Here is an 18918-nt window from a genome sequence, read left to right on the forward strand (position 1 = left end):
ATTAAGTATTTATTTTTGTCATACAAATTTAGAAGAACGGTGAAGCCTCTGATGCATCTTTAATTCAAACAAAATCAAGAGCATTTCGGTAAAAGAATTAATGATGAATGCTAAATCTTCTCGCATACATCAGAGTTCCTCCTCCCTCTCTTTGCAGATCATCATCTATCACAAACATCTTCAAATTGTTATTTTTTTTAATATATTCTAAAACATTAAAATTAACGTTTAATGTATTCCAAAAGCCAAGTAACAACACATAGAATTCAGCGTAAATTCGTTTTTTCCTACAAGATAACAATAAATCAGTAGAAGCATAACATTGGAAATCAAAATGTAAGAGCAGAGACAAATTTAGTTTCAAATCAAACTTACGAGCTATATACATATTTATCCATTAAAAAGAACAAACAACCATAATTAACAAAAGTGCAACAAGAATACCATAGCTAATATAATAAATACACAGGCTAACATAAAAAAAATCATAATAATCTAATAAAAACAACTCATTTCACCTTAAAGAAAAAAGTTCTAACGTGATTTCAAAATTAAACAAAAATATTATTTACAAACAGAAGAAGAAGAAGAAGAATTTATCATGAACATTCTATGCCATTTCCATATCAAATTAATTACAAATTAAAATGTTTTTTATTATCTCCGCATATAAAAAAATTATGATTATTTATATTTAAAATAATAAAATATCAGGTTATTTATACATATTTAGTTCAAATTATCACAGAAAAACATTTTATTTTTTTAATGGTACAATAAACCAAAAGATAAAAAACCATATATTTTTTCGTACAATAAATTATTTAGTTTTTCGTACACAAATATTTATTTTAATTAGTTCTTAAACATAAATTCAGTATAAAAAATAAAAATTATAATTTTTAACATGCCTCAAAATTAATTCCTGAAATTCAACCGAGTCCCGAACATGGCCTAATTCTCTCTCGGTCTCATCCGACACAGTAGTACTCTATCTGACTTTCTCTCTCCAAAATTAGCTCCGAGCCAAACCCTAACCAGTTCCCTTCCGAACTGGAAACCAGAGAGAAACATTGAGATTCATTCAATCACCTTGACTTAAATGCGTGTTGCTACGCATTGCGTTGAGGGAACTTCGATCTTCGTTATCAACGATGGATGCGTGGAACGAAGATTTTGCGGAGCAGGAGATTGGGAGCTCCGCAGAATCGTTCCAAAAGTTTTTGCTTTCGCAGAAAGATCTCTTCCACAGCCAGATCGATCAGTTTCAGGAAATCGTCGTTACGCAATGCAAACTCACCGGTGTCAACCCTCTCTCTCAAGAAATGGTGCGTTCTCAAACATTTTCATCTCTCTTTGGTTTGTTTAGCTTTGTTTATATCTCATTGTTTAGTTTTGGTTAATGGAAAAAGTGAAGAGCCTCTTAGTTTGTTTCCAGAGTTAATGCTGTGTACTTGGAATCATTTGAACTCTTGAAAGCGTTCTTAGAATTAGTTGTGAACACATTCATGTTATAATTTTGTTTTTGTAGCAAGTGATTTGAAGGCGTCCTCGTTTGTGTGTCTGATTTTGTTCATTTTTTCTGGTGCAGGCAGCTGGTGCTTTGTCAATAAAAATTGGTAGGTTTTTTGGTGGGGCAAGATTTATTTTTTTGCAGGCTTATACACAATTATACTCTTTGTTCCATATTGGATGTCTCTGACTTAATTCAAATTTGCAGGAAAAAGACCTAGGGATTTATTGAATCCAAAGGCTGTAAATTACATGCAATCAATTTTTTCGATTAAAGATTCTATTAGCAAAAAAGAGTTGCGCGAGATCAGTGCTTTATTTGGTGTCACAGCGACACAGGTTCATATTACTGTACTTTCTTTCTGTTGAGTCCTTTCTATCCGACGGTTGTGTGCAATGATCTATGTATTTGAGATGTTATATATATATATATATATATATATATATATATATATATATATATATACCTATTATACATTTTGTTGCAGAAGAGGGTTGTATTCACGTTTGAATTTCATGTTAAGATTACGCGTTGCTTGTTTACTGTTTTGCGTAAATTTGTGAATATCTTTGTATGTTGGTTTTAGGTGCGTGACTTTTTCACTGGGCAGCGGTCAAGAGTGAGGAGACTAGTGCAGCTTTCAAAAGAGAGGGCACTAGGTTCCAATTCTTCTGAAGATCCTCAGGATGATAAAATAATTCCTGATCCTGTGAGACTAATTAATCCAGCTTCCGTAAACTCTACTGTCCCATCCAATGCTGAAGAAGCATCTTGTTCAACACAGGATGCTGCCTTGTCTGACCTAGATGATTCAGATAAACATTTTGTTGATAATATTTTTAGTTTAATGCAACAAGAAGAGACATTTTCCGGGCAAGAGAAATTGATGGAGTGGATATTGACGATACAGAATTTTTCAGTATTGTTGTGGTACACAATTAGCTTTCTCAATAGCATGATAATATTAAATTATATAATTTATATTTTCTGATTTAGTTTTTCTGCTGTATGCTTGTAGGTTTTTGAGCCGAGGGGGTGGAATAACTTTAGCTACTTGGTTGAGTAAGGCAACTGTTGAGGAGCAAACTAGTGTCCTTGTTCTTATCTTGAAGGTAAATCTAAATACTTGGTTAATATTTTGTGTTGGTTTTAATTGGCACATATCTGAATACTATCTAACTCTCTGGTTAATTATTTTACAGGTTCTTTGTCATTTGCCTTTACATAAAGCCATTCCCATGCACATATCAGCTATATTGCAGAGTGTAAATAAACTTCGGTTCTACAGGACATCAGGTGTGTTTATATTTTTCTGGTTCAGTGCCCATCACACTTGACCTGATCTGTTCGCAGTACCCCCCCTTCCTCTTGGTGTCTATTGATATTGTCCTTAGATTTACCTGGATAACATGTATTTGATGATAACTGCAACGGGCTAATATTTGATAACGGCCTAGGACATTTTCTTGCAGTAGAAAGAAACACCTTAGCACGTGGTTAGCTTGTTTGGTCATGACACCCATTCATATAGTGACAGTACTGGTTCCAAGTTGTCATATATGGCTGTTTCATTGTTTTTGTGTTCATATTGTGGAATGTCGATCAGGACCTGTGTTTGGGATTTAATATTCATTTTAAACATGAAGTCCAGGTTTTCATACATTAGTTTCGGATTGTTATGCTGTTTGTGATATTTAAGGGAGCAAGATAGGTAGGAGGAAGAGGAGTTGACAATTGAATCCAATTCTTCCTTTAAATATTATCAGACAGTAAATAGTAGATAAGATATACTTTAACTTTATTTTGAGATGTTGAAGTCGTGTTCTGGTTGACTGATGTTACACTTCCTCCTTTTCATTTTGTTCAATGCCTGTTATTAGTGTCAAATCTTAGTTTCGTAGCGGTGCTGTTTGATGCCACTTATTTTAATAACTTGATAAACTTTCTGAATTATAATCTCACTGATTTGGGGATCAGACATATCAAACAGGGCAAGGATTTTGTTATCAAAGTGGAGCAAATTATTAGCGAGGAACCAAGTAATAAAGAAGCCCAATGGTGTTAGGTCTTCTAGTGATGGACATAAAGATTTGATTTCTCAGAGGCAAGCTTGCATTCTCTTTTCCATGAACAATTTGTTGAGACATTCTTTCTCAATTATTATGATTTTAATTATTTGCAGGATTGGTCAATTTGTGGGCTCTGAATCATGGCATTCCAATATTGATGTTCCTGTAAGTGTTTTCTTATATATGTCTCAGCTAGCAACTCCTTTTCAGTTTGCATATTTCTTAGCTGGTTCTTTCTTGCTCTCAGGAAGACTTTCTTTCACTTTCAAGCGAATGTCTGGACAACTTCAGGTACTTGTAGGTTGTTGGTGATTGCTTCCATTCATCTGTTTCCATTCGTTTGAATAAATCTTTCTCCAATAGTTTTATGCCATACTTGTTTGAGATAATTGTCTTTGCTTTTGGTAGTTTTGAAAATGCTTCATGTTTTTCTTCTCTGTTCAGGAAAGTGGGATCTCCACAAGCTGCGAAATTGTTGCCTTCTAGCTTCGATGATTCTAATAAAAAGTCCACACTTGGTGTATCTTCATCTCGTATCCTTGTATATTTGTAACTAACTGGCTTACTAACTGGTAAAATTGGAATTAATCCCCAATTTGATCATCGATGGAGTTTTATCAAATTGACTTGTATACCTAATTGGTCCTCAAATAGTATATTTGGTCGAAGTGAACTATAACACTTGGACTATTTTGATGTCAAAATATTATCATTGAAGAGAACATATATAGTGTCAGCGTTTCAAGGATGAAAGTGGTGGGTTACTTGTGATAAATGCTAACAGCACATTATCTGACATGCTTTATTTTAACACATTATTGGCTAAAATTTTTAGATTTATGTAATGATGTTGGTGCTACCTCTTATTTACTGCGGTTCTCAATAAATTTTAATCAATAATAATGCATTGAAGAGAATATTGTCAGCGCCCTCTTACTCAAAATTGCCTATGGTTCATGTCAGTTGTTGAGTCACACGAAATGTAGGCTATATCTCTTTTCTATTCCTTAACCCTTCTAACAGAATCTAGAGAGCGCCGAAAAGTGCAATTGGTGGAACAGCCAGGCCAAAAGTCGGTTAGCAGAAGTTCACAGGTGACAAGAGCAGGGTCTGTAAGTCAAGGTCGGCCCATGTCTGCTGATGATATCCAGAAAGCAAAAATGCGTGCTTTATTTATGCAGAGTAAGTATGGGAAATCCGGTTCAAAAGAAAGTAAAGAAACAAAGATTGATAGTCTGAATAAACAACCTCAGACAATTCCTGCCAGTATTGCAGCTTGCTCTTCTAAAGTTCCTACTCCTCCCAAAATTGATGAAAACAAGAAACCTTTGTTACTTGCCTCTAAAACCAGCAATAGGCTAGAAGCTTATTCAAAACCGAAAATGGATGTGAAGGAACCTCTCTGGGAGAAGTGCATGAGGATTCAGATACCATGGAAAACACCAGCAGGTACATTTGCAATGCTTTTGTTGGTTTCATCAAATATATCAAATTTATGTCCTATAATATTAGGCTAGAAAATTGGGAAAACTCCCAGCGAATAAATGAATGATAAGACATTGAGAAAATAGCATATTGACAGGTTTACTGACGTTGAATTAAAAAGAGGTATATCTTAGTCAATTTTCTGCATATTTTTTTGGAAGACTAGCAGACGCTTCTTTGCTAACTCTATTGACCCTATATCCTTTTGTAGTTTTATCACCTTATATAAATAAATAGAGCAAGAGTTGTGGTCTAACCTTATATTCTGTATATTGAGCAGATACGCCTAAATTTAGTATTGTTCAAGAGATTAATAAAACATTGCCATACAAATGTACAACTTGAGTTTTTTAGTTTCAAATACTAACGCGGATTTGTTTGAGGATTTTGGGATTTTCCTCTATTTCAATTATTTCGGTCGGACAATGTTCCTGATTGATTTCCCCTACATCTTATCTGCACAATTGTGATAAAATGGCGTGATACTCCTAAATCTCTTATTAAGAATGGGCTTAAGAATATGTCGTTTGAGGACTTATAATTGTCTATGACGAGCTATACTAAATATTGAGGTGATTTCAGGGACAAAGGACCAATTTTACAAAATGGCATTAACATGTAGATCATTGTTACAATATTTTTAAAAGCAATGATTTTACAGTCCGAATTTCTTGTAAAAAAGTTCACATGTATCGATATTAGATGCTCTTTGTTCCTTACATATGTTCCTTTGCATCTTTGCCATGATTCATGGGAGGGAACAAAAGTTAAAGCATGGATGAATTGGTTTTAGCGTGGCCTGGTATTAATTAATCCATGCTTTTATTTTTGCTATAATGAGGAAGGCAACAAGGAAATTCAGTGTTTCACTAGGATCCATGATCCTGAGATATTGATGTGTAGTAATAGTAATGATAGAAGTATATGCAATAACTCGGGCCAAAGATAAATTGAAATTAAATAATTCTCACTTAAAATACAACAGGGGTTCCAAGCCCCCATAATTCAGTATTAGGCATATGTGGTGACACATTAGACTTTCAAAGTTAAATTTAAGCATACACGCGAACACATTAGATTCTCAAATTTAATTTTACTTACTCCAACCCGCCTTATATGATTGTCATTATTTTCTTACACTTAATGAATAAAAACTAGGATGAAACTTTGATTATGAGATAAAAAAGGGAGCTCTTTTCCATGTGTTATTCCAAGTACAGGTTATATATGTTTCATTTGGGGTAGCGATATTCCTTTGTAATTTGCAATATGATCACAGATCTGAGTGAGGCACTGTTTGTAATTCATATTTGTGGGACGAATGAGTTTGTAATTCATATTTATAAACGTAGTATAAGTTATGGCAGTGGTTGCAACTTGTAAGTCTCGAGTATATATAAACTGCAACCTGCCATGATATGAATTACAGCACCGAATTAATCAAATCTGAGTGTTGATTGGCGTCTATAACTTTAATTTGGTTAGCCGCGACATACAGGAACTGTAAACAGCAAGGATTGTCCGTTTTCGTTTGGTGAATTCTGTGGTACTGTCTGGTGTATTTGTCACCCAGCCTTCAATCCTTGAAAACTCATGAAGGGTTCTGTGATCGTTATAATAAACGAATATGATTAGCTTGATTCTCTTTTATTCCTTTTTCACTTATCATGGAACATTATCAAATTGCCTCATCCGGGGCTTGATTTTTGTACATTAAGTTCATTAATTTGTAAATCTTGTAATGTATAAATAAAATTGGTAAATGTTGTGATGGGGGGCAGTTTCTAGTATTGCGGTTACAAGGTTTTCAGGTCGTGGATTATTTGTAGTTGTCACCGTAAGAAAACACAGCCCAGATTTTGAAATTTCAGTCTCTGTTCTTGAATTTGGCCGTGGCGCTGATCGAATGTTTCAGAGACAAAATTGGATGTTTGAATGAAATAAATTTACACCCGATATATTTTAGGTGGTACAAGGTGTGGAAATGAGATGGATTTTTCTTTTTCTGTCGTTTTCATAGTTCTTTTAATGTGTAACTCAAGTAAGCAACACCTTTCTTAAATTTCTCCAACCCATTTTTCTTAGGTTTTAAACCTTTCCTTTTTGGTTCCTTTTTCCTTATTTTGCAGAAGTGGAACTTAAAGATAGCTGGAGCGTTGGTGGCGGAGAAAATAGCAAAGAGGTTGATGCTCAGAGAAACAGAGACCGCAGGGAAAAGGAAACTATATATAAAACTATCCAAGAAATCCCACCTAACCCCAAGGAGCCTTGGGACCTTGAAATGGACTATGATGACACTTTGACGTTGGAAATTCCTATTGAACAGTTACCAGATGGTGACGGTGCAGACATAACAGGTTCCCCCAATCAGGTTGCAGCTCATACTGTTGAAGGGGTGGCCTCCACTTCGACAAGTGTGGCTCCTGCTGAGCCTGATTTAGAATTGCTTGCCGTACTGCTGAAAAATCCAGAGTTGGTATTTGCCTTAACTTCAGGACAAGCGGGTAGCATACCGAGTGAAGAAATAGTGAAGCTGCTTGACATGATCAAGAGAGGAGGTGTGAACTTGGGTTTAAGTGAAAATACAAATGGGAGCTATGGCACGACTGTAAAAGCCCAGGAGAAGGTGGAAGTTTCGCTCCCATCTCCAACCCCTTTAAGCGATCCAAGAACGGTGCGTGATTTGAGTTCATACTACCCCTATTTGTCAAAGATCTTATCATCATTCCTGATGTCTCCTATTACAGTGCCATGCACACCCAACCCCACTTTGGCCATGTTGGCTTATACGTGTTGAGAGTGGAGAGCGTCTAACACTTTAATATAATAGCATAGGCTGGGCTAAATTTAGATAAATCAATTGGTTTCTAAGTTTTCTTGTGCTTTTTATATGACAAGATTTTGCACGGTCAGGTCCTTGCGTGGCACCAAATAACTAGTCTATATAAGCAAACAGCTAACTTAGGCAAACAGGTTTCCCTACTTCCCTTGGAGTAGTTGTACTGGCATTTAGAGTAGCCAATTGTGTGATGCAAAAAGCCCCTCAATATTTTCGTACATTTTACAATTTTCAACGTGATAAAATCTTTGAAATCCTTAATATTTTCATCAATTATAAAAAAAGAAAGTATTGGTTACTGCATTAACTAATGTGCTCCCATTTTATTAACTTTTTCAGAATGGATGGAGCTCAGAAGCATCAAAAAACCCCTTTTCACGGCGAAGTGTAGCATCCGATAGAATTATCCAGAACCATGCTGCAGTGACAACTACCAACTTACTAACTCAGATTCCCATGACTAGCACTACTACACTAAGGCAACAGCCAGCAGTAGTGGCTTCATCTTCGAGGCATCTCTCAAGCACAACAGTTTCTCCATATTCACTGCATCAGACAACTAATGTTAATCCTGAAAAGCAACAACCACTGGGGCATGTACAAGTATCATCCTCAAATGTAGGTTTAACCATGAAGAAGAACTTAATTACCAATGCACCTTCAGTTAACTATTCTGGCACTCATTCAACTGTAGCAATGCGGGGTAATGGCACCAATTATGTAAAACCCGTACATAGTTTGAGTGTACAACATGAGGGTGTGTCTAATTCCTTCCCACAGTCATCCTTCAAGTTACCCTCACCAACGCCATCAAATTCAGCCTCACAGCTGCAAAGACATCAACAACATGTGGTCCAGGAAGCCCATTACACCGAACCTCCTTATTGTAACCCTAGCCGTTCCTACCCACCACAAACCGAAAAATCAGACCATGGGTCTGAAAGAGTGTGGAGAACTAGGCAAGATGTTGCATTCAGTTCTCAAAGAAATCCTAACAACTATAGTACAATGGTTGGGGGATCCAGGCAATCTGGTTTGTGGGATAGAAATAATCAAGGAGGGGAAGATTTTGAATCATGGAGTCCTGAAAATAGTCCAACTAGAAATCCTAGACATATACCAGGTAGAAACTACCAAGAGTCAAGAGTGAATCATGGAAGAAATCATAGACCTGAATGGTCAAGACAGAGGGGTTCTTCTGAACACTGGGACCCTGGCAGGCAGGAAAATAGAAAGTGGCATGATCAGAGGCGATAAGTTTTGTGCTGAGATTGATTTGGGATTTTATCCGACTCATTAATTTTTCGGATGTATAGAATTGGATTGAATTCTGATAGCAATATATTTCTTGTTATTGGAGAGTGCAGATGGATCTTAACCACATCATCAGCATGGAATGATTGTAGGAAAAGGACGTCATTACATCATCTAGCCCGGTTCTACATTTGTAGCATCCCTATAGTGTAATGACTAATGAGTTTCACTTATTAATTGTAAAAAGAATACTATAAAACTAAAATTTACCCAAAAGGATTGATTCTGATTCACTCATCTTGTGTTTTCTTTTTTTATAATATTAGGCTTAGTTAATAGCTGAGCATTTTGGAGGCTCGTTCCGGCTTTTAGATAAGAAGTTAAGGTGAGTTGTTTTAAATTTCACTGACTCTTCAAAAATTTACCATGAAGACTTTTTGAAAATTTACCATGAAAACTACTGAGTATTATTGAAACCGGTCCGTCCGAAGACGCATCAGAGATATTGCGATAAGGGAATTATTAGCGCATCAAAAATCGTAAATTTGATATTTGAAACTGAAAAATTGATCTAATCAATATTTACAAAGGAAGGTGATTATATATACTAGCGTAAAACAGGCGTTATCGTGTGCCTGTGTGTCTACATTTTATAAATATGTGTGATATTATATTAATAGATAATAATATTATAATGTTATTAAGTTAATATATATATATATATATATATATATATTAAAATTATATTTACTAAAAATAAAGTGAAACGATAAAAGAATAACCGTTGATAAATAAAGAAGAAGAAATAGAAATATCTGATTTTATAAAACTTTGTAAAAGTAACGGTCAATTTTTAAAAATTTAATAAATTATTATATTTAAAAGGGTAAAATTGGTATTTTGAAAAGTGGACACAAAAAGGGAAATCCCCTTTATATATTTTTAATTGTTATTTTTAATTAAAATAATTATATTTTTATTTATATCTTTTAAATAACTTTTAATTTAGACTTAATTATTTTTAAACTAAAATAATTATTTTATTATAATTAAGTTATTATTTATTTAAATTTAGTTATCTTTTATTAAATTAATTATCCACAACAACCGTCGTTGTATTGTTTGTGTGTCCATATTTTTTATTTGAAAATAGCGGTTATTAGTTAACAATTATAATTAATAATCATAAAAGGATAGAATTAGGATAAAAATTGTGCACACAAATTATTAGTTTTATACGTAGATATAGTTAAAAAAAGAAACGTGCAAATTGGTCTATTTAATGAATATACTTTTAATCATTGATTTAAATTAATCATATTAAAAAGAGAAAATTTTGTTAATTAAGAAAATGGAGATTATATTTTTAATAAAATCTAGTTAAACTAAAAAGTGTAATGAATTTTATTCAAATTAAAAAGTATTGTTTTAAATATCTTTAAATTAACTCTCAAGTTTATACCATAAACAATAACATTATAAAATCCCCTGCTGCTGTCAACATTTTTCTTCAAATCCAAGTTGAATCCAATAGCACTAAAAGCTTCAAATCCAAGTTGAATTGCTTACAGGCAACTCATCAGAGTTGGCTCATTCTGAAGCAGAAAAATGTTATCATTAAAAACTGTCACGTTTAATTGAATAATTTTACTATTTAAAAAGTAATGAATAATTTATTTTTCCTTTTATAATTAATTATTCATAAAATAATAAAGCTACATCTTATTCAATGAAATTGTGAAATTTATTTTTAGTTTCAATAATATATTTGTAATGTTATAAAGTACCCATAAACTTTTGTTTAGTTCAGTGAACAATATCACTTTGTTTATTTCTATTGGATATTAAAATTATTTTTTATTTTATTTTCAGTTTAAGAGTAGTATGATTACTAAAATTAAAAATAAAAATACAAAATAAATTTTGAAATAAAAAAGAGTTACTATACTATTTCTTCGGTTTGAAAAATCAATAACATAAAAACCTTATTCAGTAAAGTTTTATTCTATTATTCAAATAAAGTTCTAAAACCAATTAAATATTAAATCAAAAATCATTAATACTGTACCGTAATTAATATATTTTCCCATAATTAATATATTTTCCCAGGGATTTAATCAGACTTTTTTTCCCGTAACTAAAATCTCAATTCATCCTTTCATTATTTTATTATATTTTATTAGTCAAATATTTTTTTTGAAAAACAAAAACTATGTTAAGTATTAATCAAAATATAACATTTAAACAATATTAATTAACCTAGAATCGAATTCGACTGATTAAGCCGGAGATCAGATAATTGTAGTCTGTTTTTTTAATTCGACATATATGAATTCCGAATATTATATCATCACTTCAACGGCTCTTTCCATTCTCCTGCGTGATTACTCCTTTCTCTATATTTTTTTTTGAATTTGAAAATTCTTTAGATTTGAAAAGTTCAAAAGAACGACAACAATTCTTTAAATTCTAAAACCAACTAAAAAATAAAAAAAAAGGAAAAACCATAAAAAATGATTTACAGTTAAAGGCTCAGCAGGATCCATTGGTAGTTTTGTAATCACGAAGGAACAATTTTCCGTTCGCTCATAAAATAGGTAGTTTTCAACATCATAGCCTTCAAAATCAAAACACAATAAACAAGAAAATAGTTAGATACCGACGCGAATACGCAGAGGCATGAAAGCGCACACCAAAGTGAAGAGTTCAATCCCAGACGAGGAAGAAGCAGAGAGAAAGAAGGTGGATGCTGAGTTTAAATAGGAAGAGTGGTCTAATTAGGGTTAGGGTTTGTGGCCGGTGATTCGTGTATCCAATGACGAAAACATCCTCCATCACGTATGGGCCTTTTAAAGGATGGCCTGGGCCTTCTTGTGTAGGTTGGGCTAATTCTTAAGCCCATTAGCTGAATTGGTATCAGGAGAAAAAAAAAGTAGGATACAATCGTAAATTAAATACATGAAGAAGATTAGTTTAGTTTTTTATTTTATTTTATTTTATATATATATATATTAATCAACATCTCCTCTTTTCTATGTTATACCCACTCACCCAACCTTCTTTAATTCTTCTTTAATTAAGAAGAACGGTTATAGTTCTTTCAAATATTTAATACAATTGTATATTTCATCTTAAGTTCCAAAGTACTTATGAAACTAGAAATCTCATGTCATTTAATTAATATGGGTATTCCCTGTTATATTCTTACCCTAATTAAGAAAGTAAATTCAACATCATTTAATTTCACCAATTTCATTTCAAAATAGGAAAAAATTAACTATGAACATGCATATTTTTTATAAAAATAGGATTTTTTTTTTCATTTTGTGACAACTTACAACTTAATGGTAATATGATCATTTAAAAATTAAAGAAAAATAGAGAATAAGAGAGGATGAAGAGATTAATATGGCTTTTCTAAATCGATTTTTATTTTATTGTTCATTTTAATGAACACACTTCATCAGTTAGAGAGACAAGTGCAGTAAATTTATGAGTTTGGGATTAACTTTGATTGAGAAGGTAAACTTGCATTGAAATTGAGTAGATAATCTGTTTCAATTCCAGTTCTAACCATCAAAACGTTCAACACTAATTCTGTATAATTAGAAGCATACATGATAAAAATCTGTTCTCAAACATCCCACATGGGTTCCTCCATAGCTGAATCCTGGTGTGGAAAATGGTGATGAAAATGGTTCATGACTCTAGAAGTTGAACCACCAATGCCCAAAAAGTCATGAACAGTTGTCATGTCACTGCCTCCAAACCTTGATGGCTGCATCGGGTTACCTTCAACCACATCTCTTCCATGGATCAAACCAGAACAATTACTAACCTCTTGTTCAACATTCTTCATCAATCCAGTGTTGTGGTTGTGATCACTCCCCAGGGGCATTTGGCTGAACATTCCCACCTCGTTCATAGCAGACCCGGCAGTGTTGGAGTCAAAAACTTGTGAAATTTCTTGTCCTTTATGAAACAACTGGTTGATGAATGCTCCTCCACCACTCACCCCAGCCATGTTGGACAGATCAGGCTGTGGAGAGAAATGGTCGTAGGAGTTGTTGTGCTGCAGCATGGCACCGGAATACGGTGGCCTAGTGGAAGAAACATGATCAGGAGCAGAAGTGCTACTAACAAAGCCTTTTTGCATGATGGGGGAGTTGATGGTATTGCTTGCAGTGGCACCCATTTGGGCTGCTTTCTGTAACAAAGCTGTTGCAGACATCTGAGCTGAGGCAGCAATTAGTGCTCCGTTTTTGTTGTCTTGCAAGTAATTGAAGCTTGATGAGGTGTTGGAACCCAGTTGGAGGCTGGAAGAAGAGGGAGACATGCTTTTTGGGCCACCAAAAAGTGCACCTGCATTGGTAGAGAACATGCCCCCTCCCATGCTCATAGACTTGAATGGTATTGGGACAAGTTCTTGGGGGAGTGATTTCAGTGGGTTCTTAGGGTCATATACTGTGTTGGGACTAGTGTTCAGAGGCATGGTAGACATAAGATCCGGTATTTGACTCTGCAGGTTTGGTGGCATGCCACTTGTCAGACCCTGGTTCACTCTGTTGTTTTCCTCAGTTAATGCATCACAGAAAGCTCTGTGAGTGATAAAACTATCTCTCCTGCACCATGTAGACATATTCTCAAACATCTACCAGGACATTTTAATAGTTTTAACTTTTAACTGCTCAGTTGTCTGAACAAGGTGAAAATGAAAACTTACACAAGTTACAATTTTATCAGAACTAGAGTTAAGATCATCTCTAATACAGAGTGCAAAGTTCATAATAACCACTTGAATTGAATAAGAAAGGAGTTTGTACCTGGAAAATATGGTTCCACAATCACATTTGTATTCCCTGGTGCCACAAGTTTTCTGGTGGGCCTTCCAATCAGATTGCACTGCATATCTCTTAGAGCACTTGTCACATTTCCATTTCTTCTCGCCATGTTTGCGGCTATAGTGCTTTTTGATGCCAGTGAGGTCTCCTAATGCACGAGCTGGGTTATGGTGCACGCATGATGGCTCAGGGCAAACATACACACGTTTCTTCACCTCGGTGCTTGTTCGTTGCCTCAGTTTCCACGGAAGATTGTGACCTCTGCGGTGCAGCTGAAGGTTTTGGTCCCTCTGAAACCCTTTGTTGCAGATCTCACACACGAATCTATTTGTTGCCATCAATGTGGTTGGTGATAAAGCAACAACTTCAGCACTGGGGTCTATTTCATAAAACATATCCATTAGCAAATACTATGATACCATCTACTTCTGAAAACTCAGAAACACTCAGCACATAAAACATTTCACAAATAGTATGATACCATGCATAGAATTCGAATCAGGAACATTTTTTTTCCATTTTCCACATCGCTTTCTGCTTAACTTCCCTAGTTTGATAGCCATAGCCAGAAGCAAAAATACAAGGTTGTCTACTGTTACTTATTAGTTTTTTTTAGTCAAGATTAATCCTTTCAGCAATATTTACTACATGGTTGGTTTTTTTGAATATCAGTTTTTTAACAGAGTAGGATATGGAATCTATGGTGACTTCTTTAAACTCAATAGAAGGTTATCACTAGTTCATTACCTTTCTCTAATTCAATATTGATTCTGATAAAGTAAATGAATTTGAATTTTCTGCTGGATACCCGGCAAAGCAAAGAAACTAAACTATACATTACTATGAAAGCAAAAAATGAACTCATCAAACATGAAAACTTGATTTGTCAGTCTGCAATTACAATCAGAAAAAGAAAAAAAGAAAGAAAACTGAAGTTGAGTATATTTGCCTGGGGTTCCTGGGAGGTTTCTTTTCTTCTTGGTTTGTTGATTGGTTGAAGCATTGGTATTGCAAGCAGCAGAAGGTCCTGAAGTAGAGTCATGGAGCTGGTTTTGTGGCTGCTGGTGTTGGGTTTCTTGAAGAACTTCTTCCCCATTGTTTCCTGAGGAGAAGCTTCCTTCATCACCTGAAACATTTGACATTGGGAAAGGAGAGTGTGAGAGGTTAATAGAAGGTTCTGTGTGTCTTCTCTGATGTTTGTATTTTCTGGTATTGGTGATGGAGCTCACTAAAAGCTGTGGCTTGTTTTTTGGTGTATCCACTCTCCCTCTAGAGGAAGACAAAAGCTGAGAGAGTTTTTGGTTTGTGTTTAGGACTTAGAAACATGATACCAATATTGGAAGCTGGTGCTCTTTGGCCTTATATAATTATATATAATGCTTATGTGAAGACAACTATGTAAATGCCCCCGAGCTTCTCGCTATTATTGTAGTATCGTAAACAGCACTTAATTCCCTTTTAATTCCTTAATGTTTATTTGTCTGCGAAATTTGAATTTCTGTCTTAAAACTGCATGACACTCTGATTTTTATAGTGCAATTTCAACCATAAATTCTTTTGTAGGTTTATTTATATATATATAACAAAATTGGACTAAACATTTCATGGGTATTAAAATATTTTTACTTGACTTTATGAAAGCAGCATTGATGTTCACTATGTTTAGCAATGTGTTTAACTGCACAACCTTCATGTTAGTGTTTTAAAACTTGAATTAAGTTGCACTGATAACAAGAGAAAACCAGTGCCATGCTTCATACTTGAACCCATACCAAGAAGTATATCTTCATTTAAAAAGAAAAAAGTTGCTGCCAATGACATAAAAGAGGGTTGCTACCGAGTTAACCTAGATTCAAGCTTAAGAGCAACGACATTAACAAAGAGTATCCTAAGCCTACAAAATATTTCATTGTCCACATGTGAAATGTGAATAGAAAAAAGAAAAAGAGAAATTAATTAGAGATATTTTCAAGATATTAGTTATAAAATTTTAATTTCAGTTGAAGATTGTTCTTCTAAATCTCAACAAAGTGTGATATTGCGTAGATATTTGTAAGTTATAGTAAATACAAAGGTAATTATTTAAGCCAATAAAAAGTTTATTTTTTACAGCTCCCACACGCTTAATGTAAAAGGAGAAGAAAAGAAAAAGGACAAAAAGTAGAATATGAAGAATGAACTAAGCTTCAAATTTTGAGTCAATTATATTTTGAAGTCTTTGCCATGCCAAATTCTCTTCTCCGTATCAAACTAATATATAAAACGACGAAAAAGACAGCGAAGAAATTATCGATGCAGAGGTCGATATAATTCACGATGCATGCATACTTACAACAACGTAACGACAAAAGCTTCCCAACATTTACGTAAGCTATATATTTATATCCCACACAACCAAACACCAACACCGTCTTATTTTATTCACCTTCTTTATCCAAATCAAACTATATAGGTTAAAAAATAATAACTAAGAAAATAAATTTTATAAAGATAATCAGTTAATTTGTTTGAAAAAAGCTGATTTTTGACAAAAGAATTGAATAGTTTAGTGACACACGTATGATATGAAAAAACTATTTTTATTATATGGAATTTTGGTTAGTATAATTTATCGATAATAAATAATTGATATGGTTGCTAAGGGACATAGACAAAGGAGCTATATAGATAAAACCAACATGGGAGACAACTGTGAATAATTCTTTGGTATGAGGATGTCTCATAGTTTTCTGACAGTTTGTTTATGTTTTATCCAAGGATAGGTAACACATAAAAGTAATATTGTTGATATGGACATGCATTGATTAGGTTAATAACTATTAATTTTTTTTCATATTTTACTATTTAGTCGTTGATCAAGCTGCGTGGAGTTTTCTGAGTTGGGAAATGATGTGAATGATTTTCTATTTTATGTAGGCTAGAATATATATCATGACACAATTACGAATCATTCTTGTGTGAGAGTGCCTCCTTTGTAAATTCGTCAATTAATAATTCAGGATACACTCAAGATAGGTCATCCACAATTAATATACTCAATAATAAAGTCTCTATTCAAGATATTTTAATATTTTATATTTGAGTAATTTATTTTTTTAAAGATAGGCAAACATTGTACTACCATCTCCTCCTATATATTAAAAGAAAAATTATTCAATTACACATGTCATTTTATTCTCTATTTAAAATTTTCAGTAATTATCAGAATGTCTTTATATAACTGTTCCTCAAAAAGGAAAATAATACACCGTCTTTTTACTTAATGAATTAAAATATATAGACCTCAATAATATATATATATATATATATATATATATATATATATATATATATATATAGATAGATAGATAGATAGATAGATACTAGTGTGCATAATACTTTTCTATTATTTCTTAAAAAAATAATTCACAACAAATATTTTAATAGTTTACTCAACTGTGTCTTTTCTGTTTATATTTGAATATAGAAGCTATCTCCTCAATTATATATATATATATATATATATATATATATATATATATTATTTGCATATATTGAATAATTAATTTTAAGTAAATTATCAAGTATAATACATTTATTGAACTTAACAAAAGTAATGCTAATATTTACATATTAAATGAAATACAATTTAAAGTCTATTGTTAAAAAAAAAAATAGTATCTAATAAATAAATTTGGGTATACACTAACATACTGTAATATTATTGCTTTAAATATTAATTTATTAAATATATTTTGAAATTTAATTCAAATATATGTACTGATATGATTTATATGAATATACCTGTATATGTATACACAAACATAATTTATTCCATAGTTTTTATTTTAGCTATTATTTCAGTAAAATATTTAAATTTAAGTAAATATTTAGAGAAATCTGCCAATATTAAGTTAGTAAATTAAAAACCTTTTAGAATACATTTTAATTAAAAATTATTTTAAAATCTTATAAGAATATTTTTCTTAACAATATTATAGACTAAAGTAATATCATCAGACCAGAAAATATAATAATCACTATTTTTAAGAAAGAAAAGCAATATTTATGTTTTGATTAACTTAAAAAGAAGGTTGTATTAGTACAGTGATGATATTTTTCATTAAATTAAATTACATGTTAGCATAAAACACTATAGCACTGAACTAGTTGCATATCTTATCTCATATGACTGTAATTATTTCTTTTAAGTTTCTTTTTTATTTTTTGTAAAACCATACTTGTGGGTAGTAATGAGTTAAATAAGTTTTTTTTTTTTACATGAAATGTGTTTTTTTGTTACTTATTTATGTATTGAAGAGACATGTGAATTCAAGCTGTCAATTACAACGACAACACAACCATGCTTTCACTTTGGTACCTAAAATAAGGAATACGCACCCAGTTTCTTTATTCGTAGAGTTCATACCATTTAAGGAGTTTAACTTTGACATAAATGTAATAAAGAAGATACAGAAAATAAAAACTCTTGTTGTATTTTGAGTTTCTTTATTATCATTGAAATTCAATTTTTTTAATTTTCTTGTGAATTTATTAACTGTTGATATTTAATATTTAGCACAGATATTGATGTGATCACTTTTTATATTCAATTCAATATTTAACATAGATGTTCACATAATACTAATTGTTGGCCTCTCACCCTAAACAAAGTAGGTTTAAATCTGGTCATTACACAGTGAAGACACTAATAAATATCACAAAACTCTGAAAAGGCTTGTTGCTTGGTATTAAAGATTCACATGATAACAACCAGTTTGTTTTATCTTGGGATTCCTCTAATACCTTGTTTTCTTTTCATAAAAAACTTGACCAACAATTTATTTTATTGAATTTTTCTATCAAAACTCATAGATGAGAAATCGAAAAAAATATTTGAGCTCTATCCCAAACTAAAATTAACTAAGCAAAAATATT

General features: G+C 32.6%; 2 protein-coding genes and 2 non-coding genes across 4 annotated transcripts; 1 reads left to right on the forward strand and 3 right to left on the reverse strand.

Annotated features, from left to right (window-relative positions):
• Positions 1-930: 930 nt before the first annotated feature.
• On the forward strand, positions 931-9272 carry LD (Homeodomain-like superfamily protein). Its single transcript, XM_028070703.2, has 13 exons — positions 931-1328; positions 1592-1619; positions 1721-1851; positions 2100-2443; positions 2532-2625; positions 2716-2809; positions 3491-3617; positions 3696-3747; positions 3830-3873; positions 4027-4115; positions 4606-5031; positions 7197-7741; positions 8246-9272. Exons 1-13 carry the CDS (start codon positions 1155-1157, stop codon positions 9161-9163), a joined length of 3066 nt encoding a protein of 1021 aa, XP_027926504.2. The 5' UTR covers positions 931-1154; the 3' UTR covers positions 9164-9272.
• Positions 9273-11445: 2173 nt separating this feature from the next.
• On the reverse strand, positions 11446-11521 carry LOC114165689 (small nucleolar RNA Z155). The gene has a single exon (XR_003599756.1). It is a non-coding gene; the product is annotated as a small nucleolar RNA Z155 (small nucleolar RNA).
• Positions 11522-11685: 164 nt separating this feature from the next.
• Positions 11686-11783, reverse strand: LOC114165664 (small nucleolar RNA R41). The gene has a single exon (XR_003599749.1). It is a non-coding gene; the product is annotated as a small nucleolar RNA R41 (small nucleolar RNA).
• Positions 11784-12648: 865 nt separating this feature from the next.
• LOC114183138 (zinc finger protein GAI-ASSOCIATED FACTOR 1-like) lies at positions 12649-15328 on the reverse strand. Its single transcript, XM_028070046.2, has 3 exons — positions 14951-15328; positions 13984-14380; positions 12649-13782 (listed from the first exon to the last, which is right to left on the reverse strand). The coding sequence occupies exons 1-3, from the start codon at positions 15141-15143 to the stop codon at positions 12795-12797; spliced, it is 1578 nt and encodes a 525-aa protein (XP_027925847.1). The 5' UTR covers positions 15144-15328; the 3' UTR covers positions 12649-12794.
• Positions 15329-18918: the final 3590 nt, after the last annotated feature.

The sequence above is a fragment of the Vigna unguiculata genome, chromosome 1 (genome assembly GCF_037176805.1).
Source record: "Vigna unguiculata cultivar grain cowpea cultivar isolate G323 ecotype 2 chromosome 1, ASM3717680v1, whole genome shotgun sequence".
Classification (NCBI taxonomy): Eukaryota; Viridiplantae; Streptophyta; class Magnoliopsida; order Fabales; family Fabaceae; genus Vigna; species Vigna unguiculata.

Coding starts and splice junctions, on each gene's coding strand:
- LD (XM_028070703.2), top strand. CDS start 1,155: ATGGATGCGTGGAACGAAGATTTTGCGGAGCAGGAGATTGGGAGCTCC. Junction 2,810..3,490: donor TCGGTTCTACAGGACATCAG/GTGTGTTTATAT, acceptor TTTGGGGATCAG/ACATATCAAACAGGGCAAGG. Junction 3,618..3,695: donor AAAGATTTGATTTCTCAGAG/GCAAGCTTGCAT, acceptor AATTATTTGCAG/GATTGGTCAATTTGTGGGCT.
- LOC114183138 (XM_028070046.2), bottom strand. CDS start 15,143: ATGTCAAATGTTTCAGGTGATGAAGGAAGCTTCTCCTCAGGAAACAAT. Junction 14,381..14,950: donor AAACCTCCCAGGAACCCCAG/GCAAATATACTC, acceptor TTTATGAAATAG/ACCCCAGTGCTGAAGTTGTT. Junction 13,783..13,983: donor TGTGGAACCATATTTTCCAG/GTACAAACTCCT, acceptor TACATGGTGCAG/GAGAGATAGTTTTATCACTC.